General features: G+C 44.4%; 2 protein-coding genes across 2 annotated transcripts in view; both read right to left on the bottom strand.

Moving 5' to 3' along the window:
- SERPINE3 (serpin family E member 3) overlaps nt 1-17,111 on the bottom strand; it is a 41,702-nt gene extending 24,591 nt beyond the window's left edge. Inside the window, exon 1 of the mRNA XM_061457409.1 lies at nt 16,973-17,111. The gene's annotated coding sequence lies outside the window, so the exon portion shown is untranslated. The remainder of the gene's footprint in view (nt 1-16,972) is intronic.
- Nucleotides 16,335-18,704, bottom strand: part of FAM124A (family with sequence similarity 124 member A) — a 142,800-nt gene continuing 140,430 nt past the window's right edge. The window contains exon 5 of the mRNA XM_061457406.1: nt 16,335-18,521. Within this exon, the coding sequence (XP_061313390.1) occupies nt 17,721-18,521 (801 nt within the window). The 3' untranslated portion in view covers nt 16,335-17,720. The remainder of the gene's footprint in view (nt 18,522-18,704) is intronic.

Below are 18,704 nucleotides of genomic sequence, written 5' to 3'. Positions count from 1 at the left end.
GAACATATAAGAAGAGCAAGGAAATGTATCTTTTCTGTGTTGCCCCCAGGGCTCTGTGGGGAGTTCCACAGAGAAGGCTATCTCATTATCAGATGTTGTATTTTTATGATAAATAGGAACTAATAAAATGGAAAACTAGGTACAACTGTATCCCAGAAAAAAAGCTTTATTGCAGCTATAAAATTTATACCTCTTATGCTGAACTAAATTCTTAGAAGTTGGAAATAATATTCAGAATTCTAAGGATATTTTTTGTAAATGTCTTGTCTCCATTGTGCTGCTGGTTTATTATTTTCCATAGCCAAATATTTGTTACATTTCCTCCTGGACATTTTTTAATGGATTTTCTTGCTTTGATAGGATAAGAAGCATGTTTAAATGCCTCTAGGGGGTAAATAATTTCACATGAAGACTTTCAAGCACAAAGTCTGGATCTTCATAGGTTTTTACATTATGCAAGTAGATGTTTAAGGTACTTAATACTTTCTAACCCCTGGTGCCCTTTTTACACAGAGACAGGCAGTCAGCAGGGATTAATCTGATCCTAATTAACAGCAAACTCTTCTGATATTTGGTCACTGCACAGTAGCGTGCTGCCAGGTACACAGAGGTAAACTGATCTGGATTATCTGCCAGTGCATGTGCTTCATGGACAGAGGTCTAGTGCTCCATGTTGTGGGTGAGTTACAGGCAGATACAGCTTGAAACAGCATGGGGAGACCGCTGTACAAAGCTGGAGTTGTAAAGAAAGGGGAAATCGCTAATCAGAAGGCCTCTTTCTAGTGACTTTCTATTGAGATTTCCTTTTTATAGATAGAGTTTGTCAGTGTGGCACTGCAACAGGGCAGAAGGTAAAAAGCATGAAAATCCAAAGGGAAGATCAATTTCTTCTTTTTCAGGTGCAAAGGAACATGACTTTGCGGTTACAAGTTCTCTCTCTTTTTCTTTCCTGTGCAGAAGCACCATGTCTGATGGAGCCTTAGGAAGGTGTGAGCGTGTGTGTCTTTTCTTGTATGCTGTCCACTGTGGTTCACATCTTCCCTTAACAAGGAGCCAAGCTCTGCGCTCCTCATGCGACATGGAAAGCAGAGGACTGAAGCTCTTCCCCAGCCTCACGGTAGCCCATAAACCAAAACCAACATGCAGCAAAGTGAGCAAACTGGGTCATGAGAAGAGTCTTATGCTGGTAGTGGGGAGAAACAGCTGTGAGAGCCTGGCACTGTTGGAGCACTGCATGCACAGTGCTGGGGAGGAGAGGGATGTGTCTGCTTCTGTTGTGTGAGAAAGAGGAGCAACGGAGACCTGTGGGAAACACAGAGGCCACAGCAAAGCTCTCAGGCTGTCGTGATCGAGGTGTCCTGATGCAACCCAAATGCCTAAAACAGACTCCTACTCTCCTCCTTCTTCCTGATGCAGGGTCAATCATAGCCCACAGTGTCTTGCATCAGGAAAGTCAAAGCCTTTAGCTTACTGTCTCTGCAGGGTAAGTGCTATGTCAAATATTCTTACCTAATAGTCCAGGCTATGGGCTTATCCCATTCTTGTGACTGCTGGGAAGGACAACTGAGGAGACCTAGAGAGACAGCTATTCACAGAGATGAAGAGAAAATGCTGGGGAAAATGCAAGGTTAGTTTACAGCAGTGAGGATAAGAGCAAGGGGAAAGCAGGAGGTCCAAGGGTTGATCAATAAATACAGTTCACAATGGCATCAGGCTCTGGTAATTGAAGTTAATCAAAGTGCAGAAGAGAGCATTAAGGAGTTGATTTATAGTAGAGCATATGGGTTTCACGAGCTGCCGGTGTCCAATTGGATGTGGCCTGGATGAATTGGCTCAGAAATGGACCGCTTTGTGTGAATATGTTCCCCCCCTCCTGGTCACACACCATAATTTTCCTGACGGCAGTCTTCTACAGAAATGTATGCATTTGCATTTATAGCAGGGCTTTTTGTTTTTTTACTTTTCCAACAAGGATACTGTCCTAGCACACATCCTTCACAGGCCTGAGCAGGTCTCTACCAACTCAGACTTGGACCTGGCATTTGGTTCCTGAACTAGGAGATGCAGCAGCTGGGTCCAGACTGTCCTTTCTCTCCCTAATGGAGTATTGAGGGTGGAAGGAATTCTCCTATCATCTCTCTCTGCTGTCCTTGAGAGAGATCAAGCTGCTAAGAATAAGGCAGGGGCTTTTCTCACTAGGAGGCAAAGCAGATTTATTTACTCTTCAGGGCAGAGCTCAGAAAACCATCCAGTGATTCCCTTGCCAGTAGCTGGCCCTGTGCCACTCATTTCCCTCAACTGTGATGGCCTGGTGCTGTCTGCCGGCCATTCCTCAAACCCTCCCCACCAACCCTATCACAGCTCAAGGATTCAGGCAGCTCTCTCAGGCTCTGGCATCCAGGTCTCACCCATGGCAGCAGCATTTACACTCTCCCAGGTATGAAAGAATCTGCCAGAAATGGGATCCTGATAAATAACTTGCTGGTCCTGAAGTGGCTAACGTTAGGCTAATTCACCAAGGAGATACAAAAGACTTTCTTCAGATACCATAGTGACCCAGGCACCTCTAATCCTCTGAGCACAACATGTTTCGCTGCCTGGGTTCTACTTTTGTTCAGACTGCTCCAAACAGGAGAGCCAAAAGCCAGCTCAGGCCACAGAAGTAGACAAGCACGTATTTGCATGAACAAATGCTGGTTTCCAGAGTAGTTTGTTTGCTTTCCATGCTCATTCTTCTTTTTCCCCCTAACTCTGAAGCATGCCTCTCTGAGCCATAGCAATTCTTAGAGATCAAGAGAGTTAAAATAATCCCCAGAGTGGCAGCAAATTTGGGAAGTTGCCCTCTCTTGTATCAGTGTGTAGCCTGCTTCATATCCAGCCATGAGTTCTTTCTGACACAGCTGAAGTCTGGCAGGAGAAAGCAGCTAGCTCCAAGCTGAGCTTTCAGGACTCTGATGCAGGCCCAGCTCTTACAGAAAAGATGCACTGCCTCTTCCTCCTTTAAACTGCTCAAATAAGCACCTAGCAAAATGCTACTGTTTTGTTTAGGTAGTGTAGTGAGCAGTGCTACGCTAAACCTAGGTTTGGTAGCACAATGTTATTCTCAGTTTTTCTCTGTGAAGACTGGGGCATCACATGGTCGAGGGTCTGGTGTGAAGCCATGCAGAAAGCATGTGTGCCATTCACTAAAAGATGGCTGCTGGTATCTCACCTGGAGTTGTTCTCTGTGTGCTTTTGTCCTGAGATACCTTTCAAGCTAGAACCCTCAGTACTGATATTCCCAGCCCCTGAGGTTGCATGTTTGAAAACTGCACATCTGTGCTCCTGAAGAAGACAAAACTAAACTGTTAAACTCTCTTGTTTCAGCAGAAACCTTACCAGTAACAGAAAAGAAAAAGTGCCACAAAGCTAATTGCTCTTTCTGAAGGTCACTTTTTCAAGGACACAATGATGTGCTGATTTTGCTTGAGATGTGGCATAGCACATATGCTCACTGCGTAACTGTTGTAATTAAATGTAAAACGTTTATTTCTCAATGGATTTGTTTCTCCTTGCTTAATGTATCTCTGTTGCTGCTTTGTCTCATAACAACTCTATTAATTAAGAAAAAGTATCAAAGGACCTGCTGATGAACGAATGAATCAAGAAATTACAAAATTGTTGTTTTTTTAATGGTTTCTTTCTTTTAGAGATAGAACAGCTACATCTGTCTGTAAGTGCTCTTGTCAAATAGGGGGACATTTAATACTGCAGCTCCTTCTTTTACTTCAGCATTTCAAGAAGACAAAAAATATACACAGTTTGTTTAGGGGAAAAAAGAAACAGCAGTTGTCACAGTGTCAAAATTAATTATTTGTGATCGATTCATTTGCCTTGATCTTTGTGACCCTCAAGAATTCCAAATATTTATCAGTCAATAATTTAAAATCCTCAGTATTGTGCACTGTGGTAGCTTAAAGGGGAAAGACATTGAACGGTCACATTGTAAAGAGGCTCAGGGTGCCACTGTTTAAACTTAGTCCCCCAGCCAAAACCCAGACTTCTCAAGTATCCTTCCTCCTAGCAGGTAAGACCTCACACACTAGTGGCACTTGTACAGACAGATGTGATGACTTGCCCCTGCCAATAGCTCCCATTTCCCCAAGAGAGCAGAGCAGCACTTAACTCCTTTCTTAGTGTGTGAGTGACTTCCCATCGTGCTCCTTCATCTGCCAGGCCCTGTGGCTCATGGAGCTGTCCCTGCCACATGCACACAGAGCACACAGGGAGATGTGCTGCACCAAAGTTACAAAACCTGCACATCTACTTTCTTGTCATCTGTCGTGGCTTAAGCCCAGCTGGTAGCTCAGAGCCATGCAGCCATTCACTCACTCCCCCCCTTCCTTCCCCCGCTCCCAGAGGGATGGGGAGGAGAATCGAAAGAATGTAACTCCCACGGGTTGAGATAAGAACAGCCCAGTAACTAAGGTATAACACAAATCACTACTGCTACCACCAATAATAATAAGGGAAATAACAAGGGAAGAGAACATAAAACTAAAAGGGGAAAAGGAAAAGAAAACAATAACCACAAGTGATGGACAATACCTGCTGACCAATACCCAGCCCAACCTGAGCAGTGATCTGGGCCTTCCGGGTAACTGCTCCCAGTTTATATACTGGGCACGACAGGATAAGGGGTAATGGGTTCAAACTTAAAAAGGGGAGATTTGCGTCAGATATAAGGAAGAAGCCCTTTAATATGAGGGTGGTGGGGCACTGGAACTAAGGAAGTTGTGAATGCTCCATCCCTGGCGGTGTTCAAGACCGGATTGGACAGAACTTTGCATGGCGTGGTTTAGTGTGAGATGTCCCTGCCCATGGCAGGGGGTTGGAACTAGCTGATCTTAAGGTCCTTTCCAACCCAAACCGTTCTATGATTCTATGACATGCTGTGGTATGGAATACTCCTTTGGCTAGTTTGGGTCAGGTGTCCTGTCGCTGCTTCCTCTCAGCTTCCCATGCCCCTCCTCACTGGCAGAGCAAAAGGCTGAAAAGTCTGTGAACAACTAAAGACATCGGTGTTATCAAGCATTGTTCTACTAAGAAGGAGAAAAATGACTGCTACAGCTGAACTCAGGACATCATCCTACCTGCCTCCCAGAGGAAGTGTCAGCACCTTGGGAGGCTCTAGGATATGAAGTGTCCCCTTAGTGAACATCAGTGGAAGAACCCAGCACTGTCACATTAGTTACTGAACTCATTAGAAGCAGCTGATGCCCTTCAGCAGCACTGCACTCCTGTACCTGTAGGTTTTGCCCTGTACAAAACACAGATTCCTGTGGCATCTTCAGTAAACCTTCCCAGAAAAATGAAGATTATTTTCATGGAAAAGTTGTTCAGCCCCTGAGACTGAAGTTCCCCGAAGAGGCTAGTTCTAAGAACCAGCAATAAGAGAGAGGACTGACTGTTATTGCTCTCGCCTTTGGAAGAATTCTCTTATGTAACTTTATTTAACTCAATTTATATACTTGTTTTCTATACAGAATTCTTCTTATATACCCAGAATCTTAACTCCCGTATCACAGATTGCAGTCCCCTGTCTATACTTCACCTCCATCCATATCTCAAGTCTTTTTTTTTTTGTCATGCCCATATTTATATGATTGCGTATCATTTTCAGAAGATTTCACACTTCTGAAAGTCCATATGGTTGTCAAATTCTTTTCTGATGCCATAATCAACATGGATTCACACATCCTTTCTCCTCCCCCCCAAGTCTTTTTTGTACACAACTTCAATATGACTAACTCACTTCTTCAAATGATGCGGCCAAACTTACCACCTCATCAGAGAAGGCCTAGGGCAAAAATCTGTTGCAGCTTGCTATGCGCTTCATTGGTGTCAGGCTGCAAGCTAGCTGTCACTCCAGAGAGCAGCCAGGTTTTCTTTAGACCATCTACCAAAACTCACAGCATCAGAAAAAGTTCTGTTGGCTGGTATGTCTAACAGATAATGAGCCTCCACGTGCAGAAAAGAGCAGGCCACACTTGCAGCCACATCCTTGTCATGTCACTGAATGATTCCCAGTGATGCTGAAAGCAGAGTTTTGAACTCTGCAGTGTGCTAGAGATAAGGTAAGTATCAAATCCCATTGATTTAGTAAGGAGATGCTAAGGGAAGAGTGGGCAAGAGGAAAGGAGCCTGGGCCTTGTCCTGCTTCATTCTGGACATAGTGCAGCCCCAGACTTGGGTCCTGTCTGAAGAGATGAGACAGGGGATGTGTTGGGAAATGGGGGAGTGGGCAGAGCAGAAGCACCTCCAGCCTTGCATTGGCCAAGGAGGGGTTAGTGCTGCAATAACAGTGATTTTTATGGGCCTGATGTTTTGTGAAGGAAACGGGTGAGCTGAGTGGAAAGAGGAAAAAAAGAAAAGAGAAAATGAAGGGAAGGAAGGAAAGGACAGGGAAAAGCAGTGTCCGTGCGGACAAGCAGCATGAATCGGTGGACACCCATCTGCAAAGGAAGGTGTTTAAACAGCAAACCAGCCTGTCAGCTCTGAGCAAAGGTTGTCCTGGAAACCTGGAAAACACTCCGTGCATTCAGGTCCTGTTGGCAACCTCCCAGCTTCAGTGTCCTCAGCTGCTGGGGCTGGTGGCTCCTCTACACCACCTCCACATCACACACCCATGCCTTGAAGAGCAAGGTCTTGCATGGCCCTGTGTGCCTGGAGCTGGTGCACCATCTGGGTTTGGGAAAAGGGTGCGAGGTCTCAGCTGGATATTACCTCTTTCCTCCTCTCCTGCCCTCTGGCTTGTCCCAGCAGTCTGAGGGTCCCCCTGACCTAATTAACAGCTCTTGTCTCCCCGTCTCCTACCTACTGCTGTAGTCCCAGCAGTGGTTGTTCCTACCGCTGCCATAAGCAGCCCTGAAATGCCTTTTTCAAGATTTCTATCAATCACAGTCTTTATACACGTGGCAGGGTGGTAACAAACATCCTCAACCCTCCTGTGGGAAACCCACAGTGCAATCAGCTTCTGAAAGAAAGCAAGGTAGCAAAGTGCTGGGGAAAGAAACTTGAGGGCAGAGGCTGCATTTCTGTGGCTTCATGCGGCACAACAAGGGAATGCTGGTACCTAGGCAAAATCCACGAGCAGAGCCACAGAGTTATTAATGAAAGCTTTGCTTTCTTGTGACCAAACTCACCCAAACAGAATGGGAAGAAGTGGGACTCACAACCATGGCATGACAAACTGTGTGAAAAAAACACTGCTCCTAATCACAGTCCAGTTACAAAACTGAATCTGCCCATGCAACAAGACATGTGAACTGCAAAAAGATGGCTGTTCATTCATCAGAGTAGGAGGAGTTATAAAATTGGTATTATATGTTGCATTCTTCCACTGTGTCTGTCCCAGGAGGCCCTGTCACCAAGTTCATGACACCTGGGGAGCAGGAGCACTCTGGTGGCACTGCTAACCTCACAGGAAGCATTGTCTTGGCAGGATTTGGGTCATCCTGAGCAGGATATCTCTGTACCAGGAGGGCCAACATTTCAGCAAAGTAAATAGTGGAATTTATGACAGCCATACAGCTTGCCACCTTGTGCTCATGGGCTTGCTAGCAGCAGATGCTCAACTCCATCCTGAGCGCCGCCTGAGTGGTTGCCCAAGGGCTGCAGCCACTTCCTTGCCTGCAGCTCTGACACAGCAAAATGATAAGTCAGAGCTGTTTGGGTCTGTCTGGGTCATGAAGCTGCTGGGTTATTCAGCTTCCCAGCTTTCACAGATTCATAGAATGACCTGGGTTGGAAGGGACCTTTAAAGATCATCCAGTTCCAGACCCCCTGCCATGGCTAGAGACACCTTCTGCTAGACTGGATTGTTGGAAGCCCCTTCTGATCTGAGCTTGAACACTTCCAATGATGGGGTATCCACAGCTTCTCTGGGCAGCCTGTTCCAGTGTCCTGCCTTGTTCTCATCATTAAAAAAAAAGTAAAGTTATTATTTCCAATCTAAATCTAACCTTTTTTAGTTTAAAGACATTAATCCTTGTCCTGGCCCTTTACCAGGGCCCGTACAGGCCCTGATATAAAGTTTCTCCATCCTTCTCATAAGCCCTCTTTATATACTGAAAGGCTGCAATAAGGTCTCCCTGGAGCCATCTATTCTGCAGGCTAAACAATCCCAAGTGTCTCAGCCTTTCTCTACAGCAGAGGTGTTCCAGCCCTCTGACCATTTGTGTGGCCTCATATGGACCTGCTCTAAGAGATCCATGTCCGTCCTGTGTGATGGGAAGGAAAGCATGGTGGCAGGGTGGAAACCCAGCACAGGCACTGTCAGCAGCTAACACTGACATGCAGGACACAGAGGATGCAGGGCAGTCTGGTCTTGTTGGCAGATATGGCTGGAGCAAGGCTTGCTTTCTACTGCACTGTGAAGCAAACTTCATCACGTTCACCCCATACCCTTTGGGGATATTTGCTGCAAAGTGCCCTGTGGACCCTGGGGACGGGGACACATCCCATGCTGTGGGGTGCTGAGGGCACGGTGCCAGGGCCTGCGGGGTACCCGCTGAGTGCCCCGCCACCAGCCTGGGCTGGCTGCTCCTTGCGCTGACACTCGTGCGCACGGAAACCACGAGATGGCACTAGCCACTTTTGCAGACTAGAGGCTTCCCAGCGAGGAGCGCACAAAAACAGAGCGCACCGCATTGCTGTGATCCTGTCGCAAAATACAGGCACTCCGCAGTCACGGAGATGTGAACTGGGCACTTTTACTGACTGGCCAGTGTTGGCTAAATCCGTTTCCACCCATTTCATCATGTACTAATGGTTAGCAGGTTTTATTTACAATGGGCAGATTGGAATCATGGCCTCCACATACCAAGCTATTTCACATTTTATGCTTTATATATTCTGGAGAAAAGCGATTAAAAAGTGATTCTAGAGTGAACCATGCTTAATGCGAAAGGCTGAGTCAAAGCAGAGACGGGTGTGCCTGTTTAATTGTGAAGCTCTCAAAGACTTCAGATGCCCTTTCTGTGGCCCAACTGAAGCAACACTGTTTATCTGTAAATTGCTAAGTAAGAGCCGGCTGAATATCGATCTCCAGCTCCAAGGCCAGCCTGTTTGAGCACTGTGTGACTTGTGTCCACACCCTTCAGAGCTGTCCCATCGGTCACAAACATACCACAAGCAGCTGGCCTGGTTTCCCTCCTGGACTGCTGTGGGATCCTTATGGCTCTAGGACACAATTACTCCATTTTGCAAGGGAAGTTGTTATCCTAAATAAAGTCAGGACTAAGTTACAGCCCAGCTGAGAGGTGTTCTTACAGGATGACCCGGGGGGGGGGGGGGGGGGAGTTTCATGCCCTGTGCGTTGCCCAAGGGCATGGGGGAGGACAGGAAGATGCAAAGTCAGGTGGGACAGTGTTGGAGACAGAGGGCTCTCTGTTTGATGTAGCTTCTTCGATAGTGGGAACAGTCCTTGGTATGAAGGGCACCAGATAGTGTTTTGGAGAATGCTGCTTGAAGAGGTCCAAAACAGAGCCAATAGGCAACTGAAGGATCCAGTGTCTGAACCTTCTCCCTGTCCCTCTTCCATTTACCACTGTAGACAGTTCCCATCACAGGATTTACAACACCTTGCAGGGCTTTACACATCAAGAAGTTGGATTCCTTCCCCACATGCACAAATGCAGGGCACTTCCTCCCTGTTATCTCATAACCTGTTTATTCTTGGGCTCAAGGCGACAGGATCCTTTCCAGGTACTGAGGTTACATTGCCCAGCACTCTGTATTGACTTCTCCTGGAGCAGAATGTACTCAGTTAAATTGTCTGGGTGAAGACTTCACATAAATGTGACTATCTTCTCCTGAGGGTATGAATACAGTGGTGTTTATTGCCATGAAGTGCTGTGGAAACCCGAGGAATAATAAGAGATTCAACAGGAAATTTGACAAAACTGACATAGGATAAATCCTTTGGTAGCACAATGTAGCAGTTGGTCACACAGTGATCTGAACACAGCTTTTGGCTCAGGAAGTCTGGATTCTGTGTAAATTTAGCAATGTACATTATGCTAAGTCCTGGAAGCTGGGACAAGATGCCATAGGGAGGATTGCTCTGTACTCAAATGACACTTAGGTTCAGATGAGACACAATTCATTACCTGAACAGAAATAATTTTGTTTGGGTAAGAGTCAGAATGGTTTTATAAAGGGAAATCACTCCTCATAAATCTATTAGAGGCTTCGGAAGGCATCAACAAATAGGTGTACAACTAAGAACAATTTTCCAAAGTGCTTCATCAGAGCCTTTTGAAGAAACCATGCTGTGATGGTTTACGAGGGAAGGTTATGCGAATAAAAGACTGATTAAAAGGCAGGAAACAGAAGGTAGAAATAAGTAGCCAGTTCTGCAGTGGAAGGAGGTTGGCAGTGGAGTCACGCAGGGATTTGTACTCAAGCTTATATTGTTCAGCATGACTTAAACCTGGAAAAAGGGGGACTTTATGAGCAGGGAATTTGTTGGGGTTATTAAGCATCCAAGATAGTAAAGATAATGGACAACTGGGAAAGTTGCAGAGTAGTCTCACAATACACAGAAATTGGGCAATAAAAAGGAGATCAATATAGCCAATTCTAAAATTAATTACATAAAAAAAATCTAATTTTACATACATGATAGTAGGCTCTGAACTGACTTCTACTGCTTGGGAATTGGACCTTTGGGCTATATAAAGATCTATGAAAGGGGAAGGTCAGTGCTCTGACACGGACAAAGCAGCAAGTCACATTACTAGGAAAGGAGCAGAGAATAAAATAGAAAACACCTTCAAGCCATTTTGTAAATCCACCGTGCATTTACATCTCCAAAACTGTACGTGGTTATGGACCTTCCAGCTCAAAAAACACATAGCAGAATAGGGAAAAAAAATTATGCAGAAGAGTAACAAGAATGAACAAAAGCATGGAATGGTTTTCCCTCAAAGAATAACCAACTAGATTAGGACTTCACAGCTTGAAAGGAGAAATCAGAGGTTTTATAGAAATCCATAAAACCATGAATAGCCTGAAAATTGTTACTGCCTCTCCCTAAAGCAAACATAGGGGGTATCAAATGGAGTTAGCAGGTGACAGGTTTGACAGATAACCTTTCCTGTACAACATGCAGTAGTTTCACATGCAGCAGTGGAACACTCTGCCAGAGGCTGCTGCAGATGTTAAATGAGCTCAGAAAGCTATTGGACAATTCAAGAGAGGAAAACCATTTACAAAAGCACCATCTATGGCACCTCAGGCCTTCCTGAGCCACACAATCATTTGTATAGCCTTTAGATGTGGTCTCATGAAGGCAGTTCAGGTGTCCAAGCTACCTTAGCATGAAACTGCAGGACTCAAAAGCTTCTGTACAGGATCACAAGAGCTCATCTCCTTGCTGATAGCAGCCACTGAAAACACCAATGTGTTCCAATATCCTGATTTCTTCAATAGTTAACACCCCCACAGTTTTACTCTGTTTCCAAAGCCCTTTGTGAAATGGGACTGTCTTACCAAAGACCAAGATAGCTCAATTGTCCTAGGCAGATGGACTGTCCAGAGCCGATGCTCATGCTGCTGAACCTGAAAATCACTCCTGAAAGACTTCAACAGTCTCAGGATGTAAAACCAGATGTAATAGATGTGATGAGACATCTGTGTAACTAGAGCTGCCATGGCTGTATACAGTTCTTTAGGAAATGACAGCAGATGGTGGTGGGCAACTAGCGTTCTAGGCAACTGAGTGGCATCACTTTGCAAGGGAACAGAGGATGAGACAGTCAAGAGCTCATGGGTCAGGAGAAGCTAACAGCAAGGATATTAGTGTGTGCATTTCTCACAACCCACTCAATCAAGAAGAGAAGACAAACAAAGGCTTCTTTGAGCAACTGGAAACTGGTTCAGAACAGACTAGAGCAGTTCCTCTCTTCTGTAACTGGAAAATGTTCTCAGAAAAACCTGTCTTCACTCACAAGATGTTTACTCACAAGATGTGTCTGCATCTAGTAGCAAAGCTTGGAGGAGGAAGTTACACTAATAACACTAGCAGACTGAGTCAGGGATGCAATAAGCTGGACATATACAAGTCCGTGAGACTGGACAGGCTACATCTGACAGTGCCAAAGGAACTAGCCAAGGTCACTGTGAAACTTCTATCAGTTTTGAAAGATTGGTGATCGGTGAAGTTATAGATGGCTGGAAGAAAGAAAATGTCACAACCTACTTAAAGACAGACAAGAAGGATGATCTGGGGAACCACAGGCTGATCAGTCTAACCTCAGTCCCCTGTAAGATTATCAAGAAATCCTCAAAGCCATTTCTACACTCAAAATGGACAAGAAGATGAGCCGGCATGTATTTATCATAGAATCATAGAATGATTAGGGTTGGAAAGGACCTTAAGATCATCAGGTTCTAACCCCCCTGCCATGGGCAGGGACGCCTCGCACTAGACCATGCTGCCCAAGGCTCTGTCCAAAGTGGCCCTGAACACTGCCAGGGATGGAGCATTTACCACTTCTTTGGGTATCCTGTTCCAGTGCTTCACCACCCTTACAGTAAAAAACTTCTTCCTCATATCCAATTTAAACTTCCCCTGTTTTAGTTTAAACCTATTCTCCCTTGTCCTATCACTACAGTCCCTAATGAAGAGTCCCTCCCCAGCATCCCTATAGGCCCCCTTCAGATACTGGAAGGCTGCTCTGAGGTCTCCACACAGCCTTCTCTTGTCCAGGCTGAACAGCCCCAACTTTCTCAGCCTGTCTTCATACAGGAAGTGCTCCAGTCCCCTGATCATCCTCGTGGCCCTCCTCTGGACTTGTTCCAACAGTTCCATGTCCTTTTTATGCTGAGGACACCAGGACTGCACACAACACTTCAAGTGGGGTGTCATGTAATGGTAAGTCATGCTTAACCAACCTGATTGCCGCTTTTAATGAGATGGCTTCTTTGGTGGGTGTAGAAATAACAGTGAATATAATTTTCCTTGAATTTATCAAGGCTTTCAGCATAGTATCCCACAGTACCCTTGCAGCCAAATCAAGGAAACATGGAGTAGACTGGTGTACTACAATGTGGGTGAATAACTGACTGGATCATCAGGCTCAGAGGGTACTGGACAACAGTTTAAATCTAACTGGTATCCAGCTGTGACATTCTTCTGAGGTCAAAACTGGGTCTAGTGCTATTCAACATTTTTGTCTACGATTTGCATAAGGTGTTGAAAGACACCCTCAGCAAGTTTCTAGATGCCCCTCCAACTCGGGGAGTGAGTGATACACTGAAGGGCAGGGCTGCCATTCACAAAGACCTTCACTATCTGGCGGAAGGTGCCAATGAGAACCTCAGGAAGTTCTATAAAGACAAGTGCAAGTCCTGCACCTTGCATGGACTAACCTGGTACAGCAGAAGCTAAGCACCTACTGGCTTGGGAATTGCTCGGCAGAAAAGGACCTTGGGTCCCAGTGAATAGCAGGTTGAACACGATTAAGCAGTGAACCCTTGCAGTGGTAAGGCCAGCAACGTACTGGGTAGTATAAGCCAGGGAGTTGCCATCAGGTTGATGGAAATCATTCTTCCTGCCTACTGAGCACTCCTCAGACCACATTCAGAGGGCTGCATACAGTTTTGGGTTCCCCAGTATGAGAGAGAGATTGACAAACTGGAGAGTTCAGGGGGTCAGGGAGCTAGAGCATATGCTGCACAAGAAGATGCTGGAGTCTTTCAGCACCTAAAGGGGGAACTACAGAGAAGACAGAGCCAGAGTTTCTCAGAGGTACACAGTGAAACAACAAGAGGGAAAGATCACAGGCTCAAATGTGTGAAATTCTGACTGCAGATTAGGATGCAATTCTACACCATGACAATGGCTGAGCACTGGCACACGCTGCCCAGTGATACTGTGAAATTGCCACCTTTGGATATTTTCAAACCTGACCAGACAAAGTCCTAAACAGATTTAACTTACAAAGCTTTGAGGTTTGAGCAGCTTTGTGCCTTCTTTCAGCAGGCACTTTGAACTAGACAACATTCAGAGGCCTCTTCCAACTCCTGATGTTTCTACAACTCTATAACTGCCACATAAACATATATAAAACCCACAGTGTTAAACCATAAACCATAAAAACTAAACAAAGCCAAACCCACATAGCTTTGCATATACCATGTAATGGTGACATGCAGGCATGTCCCATGATAGGAATAAAGAAATGTGTAACACCACACACTGATGGAAATAAGAGGGAAGGACTACTTTGAAGATCAACATACACGAAACAATTCAAGATGGGATTTAAGCATGCAAGATTACCAGTATGTGTCGCAGCTTCTGTTTTATCATTCAGCTTTACTGGAGCAAATGATTTACATCACCACAGTGAGAATCAGAAGATCTGGCCTGCAGAGGCAAAGCTGAGTCCAACATAAAAACACTTTTGCTATGCTTATTTTGTAATTATCCCACTGACACATACTGCCAAGAGCTGGAGAGCTTGTGTCACTGCAGTCAGTTTGAAGCCCGGTTAAAGAGTTGGTGAGTCTGCAGTACTTCATAAATGAACACGTAGAAGATTAAGAGCAACTGACTTTTCATTTCTATTTTATTTCACAGAAGTAATGCATTCTGGGGTGAGAAGGAGTGAAATTTCAGGGAAAACCTGTAGTTCTAAAATGACATTGTTCATAGTTTAACCAAAACAATAAGTACATGCTGTGAAACTTGCATGTTCTCTGAAGAGATCAGCCCCTTCTTAAATAATGGCAAGAGAATTAACAAAGCCTACCCTCAGTGAAGCACTCTTCAAAATCTTGCTTCCTTTATTATAGACAAAAAGTTTTCTGTACACGATCATCTCTGGTTTTCCTGACAGTATGACACTCAGTTATTGCAAAATTTGGTTACAAGCACCATGAATGTAAACAATTAAACCCAGTGGAGACAGCGTAAACTCAGAGTCTATGAAAGCTCATTTGGCTTTCTTCCCATTAGAATTAAGATGGTAAAATTTGGAGCTGAGATGCTTGTGGAGCTGGCAGTTAATGCCACACATGAGCCTCAATCATGACACTTGAGGTACCCTGTGCTTGTTTGTAGAGCTCCAGTACCAGTGTTTCCTGCTGTGTCAGAAGACAGCACCCAGATGTGCTGAACCCTTTCTTGCAGAGGCACACCCTAGGCAGAAAGATGTTTCAAAGCCTCCTCTTCATTAAAAGCCCCAATCAGCTTTTGTCAGGAGTCTGAATATTGGCATAATGCCAGGATCAGACATACATCAGCTCAAACCAGCTTTTGATTTCATGCTCAGATCAAATGTTATCTATGTTATTAAAAAATTGTGAAAAGACTTTTTATTTTTCTGTTGCAAATAACGAATAGTGTAATTTTTATCAGACTTTATCCTGTTGGTTGTCATATCTGGAAGTGACTAGTGTAGATAAAATGGCTGTCCCATAAATTTGCAATGTTATTTCATCACTTATTTTTGTACTACCACGAATATGACAGAAAATAGGGAATAAAAAATTTAAATCTGTGCAGCCTGACTGTCATAGGCATCACTGCTTGTATGGTGAACTGCAAGCTGATGTGAAAAGCTGCTGGGCTGACCTCACAGTGTTTTACATGTATTTTGACAGGGTGCAAACAATAATGTGGAGCGCAACTTTGCATAAATTGGGTCCACTTGTACAGAGGGGGTTTGACCAAAAGGCCAGGAAAGTCAGAGGAAAGGCTGTGTGGACTCTGAATGAGCATAGAGAAGTAAACATGTGCACACCATGACAAATCCTTGATTGGTGCTGTTTCCGCTTCCAGGTATTTCTTAAGAGAACAGTTTACTCAAAACTGCAGTAAGCCTAAACAGCTTGGGAGAGTGGGAGAAGGCTGGTAATCTGTTCTTTTAGAGCTTGAATAGATTGCTCCTATTTATACACTGTGTTTAGCACAAAAGACAAAATCTACCTCTGGTACATGTTATGATAGCATCTCACAGAGAGGAGACTTGGACTTCAGCCTGATGCCTCTTTGTGGGGAGAAAATGACAGCAAATGTAAAAAGCCTTGAGGAGCAACATCCTGACTCCTGATGATCTCTCTGGCCTGTTCTGTTTTGGGGGTGGAGGTTTAATGGAATTCCCCCTCCTTTCCTATAAACCTGTACTTAGTTTCTCCCAGGCTTCCTTCCAGAATTGTTTGTATCAAACTGTGCATTTACTTAAATGAGCCAGGGGAACAGGAAGAAACTCTTCCACTTTTTGTAACTGTTATTTAGAGTATGTATGAGCTTTTTTCATTTTATGCCCCCCCCCCCCCCCCCCCCCCCCAAGCAGCAATTGTTCTGATTAAAACTGCCTGGTAATATAGCAAACATTTTTTCTCCACAAATTTGTTTTTATTCTATCCACCACAATGTCATCATGGCAAGTCTTCAGCATCTGTATCTGTATATAGCTTACATCCAGCATTATACGTACACATTTTAAAATGTTCATTTTCTCATTGGCTAGATCAGAGCTACAATCAGTGCCTCTTCTCTGCCAAAAATGTAACTCTTCATGATGCAATCTGTTTATACAACTTAAATCCTGGTGAAAGTACTTAGCTGTCACAGTAACAGCTTTTAACTTACTTTTTGATTTTAATACCAAATTAATTGGAGCAAAACAAGTTATCAAGAACACGTACTTAAAAATTTACTTGAAAATCCAATAAAATTTGAGTTGTTCTCTATTTGGAGAGAGGTATCTGAGAGAGAAGTATGCTTGAACTGGAGATACAAAGAATAAGTTTCTGCATTAATTATTTTTAGTGGAAAAATAACAATCCCTTAAAAAATAAGGAGCTGCTATATATTTGGGACTGGTGATGTAGCATTGTATAAAAATGATGGGTTATCTTCCTTGATTTGAATTCCAAAAAGGTAAACTCTGTACTGCCTGAATTATAAGTGGTTTACTTGGGTTACCAATGTCCACAGGGTTCAGACAGTAGCCCAGATGGCTTCTTTCCAGCTGGAAAGAATATGAGTTGAAAATGTTCTGTAAGGTTTCCCCTTTTGGCACTTTCCTCATCCTGGACTATCATTGGATATAGTGGAGCTTCTTCTTCCCTGGGGAAGGAATGAAACTTCTCACCCCTCTCACCACTGCCAGCTCTCAGAAATTAGAAGGAACTGTGTGTGTCCTCACAGAAGACTTCTTGTCTGACTCTACTGGAGATGAGCTACTGGGATCTGCTGTGCTTAGAGCTGCCTTTGGAACTTGTGAAAGAGAAAGAAGACCCCTTTCTCCTTCCATCTTTCCTGAGTTAAGGGAATTTCTCAGAAAAGTTAAAGCAGCTTGGTATCAGAAATTACTCTTCCTTTTCTGCAAAAGAAAAATGTATTATTATGTGCCTCTTCTGGCATTGTCTTCACCATCAAGGTCAGTCAAAGCAACCTTCCACCTTGCACTGCTGTGGAGAAGCCTCAGTGCTGATCATCTCCTCCAGTACAAAGGTACAGGGTGCGAGCTCAGACTACTTCACTGTACATAGGTTGGGGACACACATCTCTGAGGGATCTGAGTGTTTTCTTCAAATATTTAGCATTATCTGCTGCATCAGCTGCTCCTCAGCAAAGAACCTTCTTCAAGCTCAAGCTGGGCCCGCTGCTGTCATTCACAAGTAAACCACGTTTGCCCTGTAAGGTGTAAAGTAGAGACACCTCAGATGTAAAACTCTTCTTCATTAACTGATGAAACGGAGCAAACACTGCCATGATCATCCAGAGAACAAGGAGCTGCTTTTGAGGACTGTTTGTGCTGCTTGGAGAGAGATGCTGATGTGAATGAGCTGGAAGACCATTCAGATAGAGAAGGCATTGAAGAATCAACTGACTCAAAGGTATTGCACATGGCTGATACAGGCCTTCCACCAGTGGCTGCCTGTTTAGCCTTACTGACACTTTGTTTTTGTGGGGGAAGAGAGGCTTCCAAGTCATTGAAAAATCCATTAAGAGCAGAGTATGCGGAGACCACAGACAGGTCTGAGAAGGACAGTTTCATCCCTGTGTCTACATCAGTCTCCTGGGCACCCTCCAAGTCATCAATGTTAAGCTTGGGGCTGCATCTCCATGTTTTTAACCTAGTTGCAGGTGACCCAGTATTTAAAAACTGAAATGGTTCACTGAAATGAGAAGTCTCTGAGGCTGAAGAGGAGCTCACTGTGGGCAAGCAGAACAGCGACTTGCTTCGCTGAAATGACCACAAAATGCTGGAGGCACTGCTGCATCTGTGTGTGAATCCTCGACCACTGTGTCTCAAGTCCTGCTGGGAGAAACCAAGATAATGACCAAGGCTGTTTGTGTGATGTGCCTTGTCTTGACCCATTTCTTTTGGTTGTTCAGGGACAGATGGGTGGCTCTGAGGAAGAAAGGCTGGCAGTGTGGTGAAGCAGGAATCTGTTGACACAGATGGATATGGTTGCTTGCTCTGTTTTGCAGACTTCCTACACCAACTGCGTGCTTGCTGGAGCCGGGAGAGGGAGAAAAGAAGATCACATTAATACAGAATTGGCAGTCTTACAACCGTAACTCTCTGTTTCTGGGTTGTTACTGCAAATAATTATGAAGCAGACTTCATTCAGTATGCTTGCAGCAAATGTTTCACTTCAATAACAAGAGAAAGTACTCTGCCAAAATCCCAAATATT

Source organism: Pezoporus flaviventris, unplaced genomic scaffold (assembly GCF_033815535.1).
Source record: "Pezoporus flaviventris isolate CSIRO_AGI_PZ_B2104156 unplaced genomic scaffold, CSIRO_AGI_Pfla_v1 ptg000025l, whole genome shotgun sequence".
NCBI lineage: Eukaryota > Metazoa > Chordata > Aves > Psittaciformes > Psittacidae > Pezoporus > Pezoporus flaviventris.
Note: the sequence above shows the minus strand (reverse complement) of the source record. Positions and strands in the feature narration are given on the sequence as shown.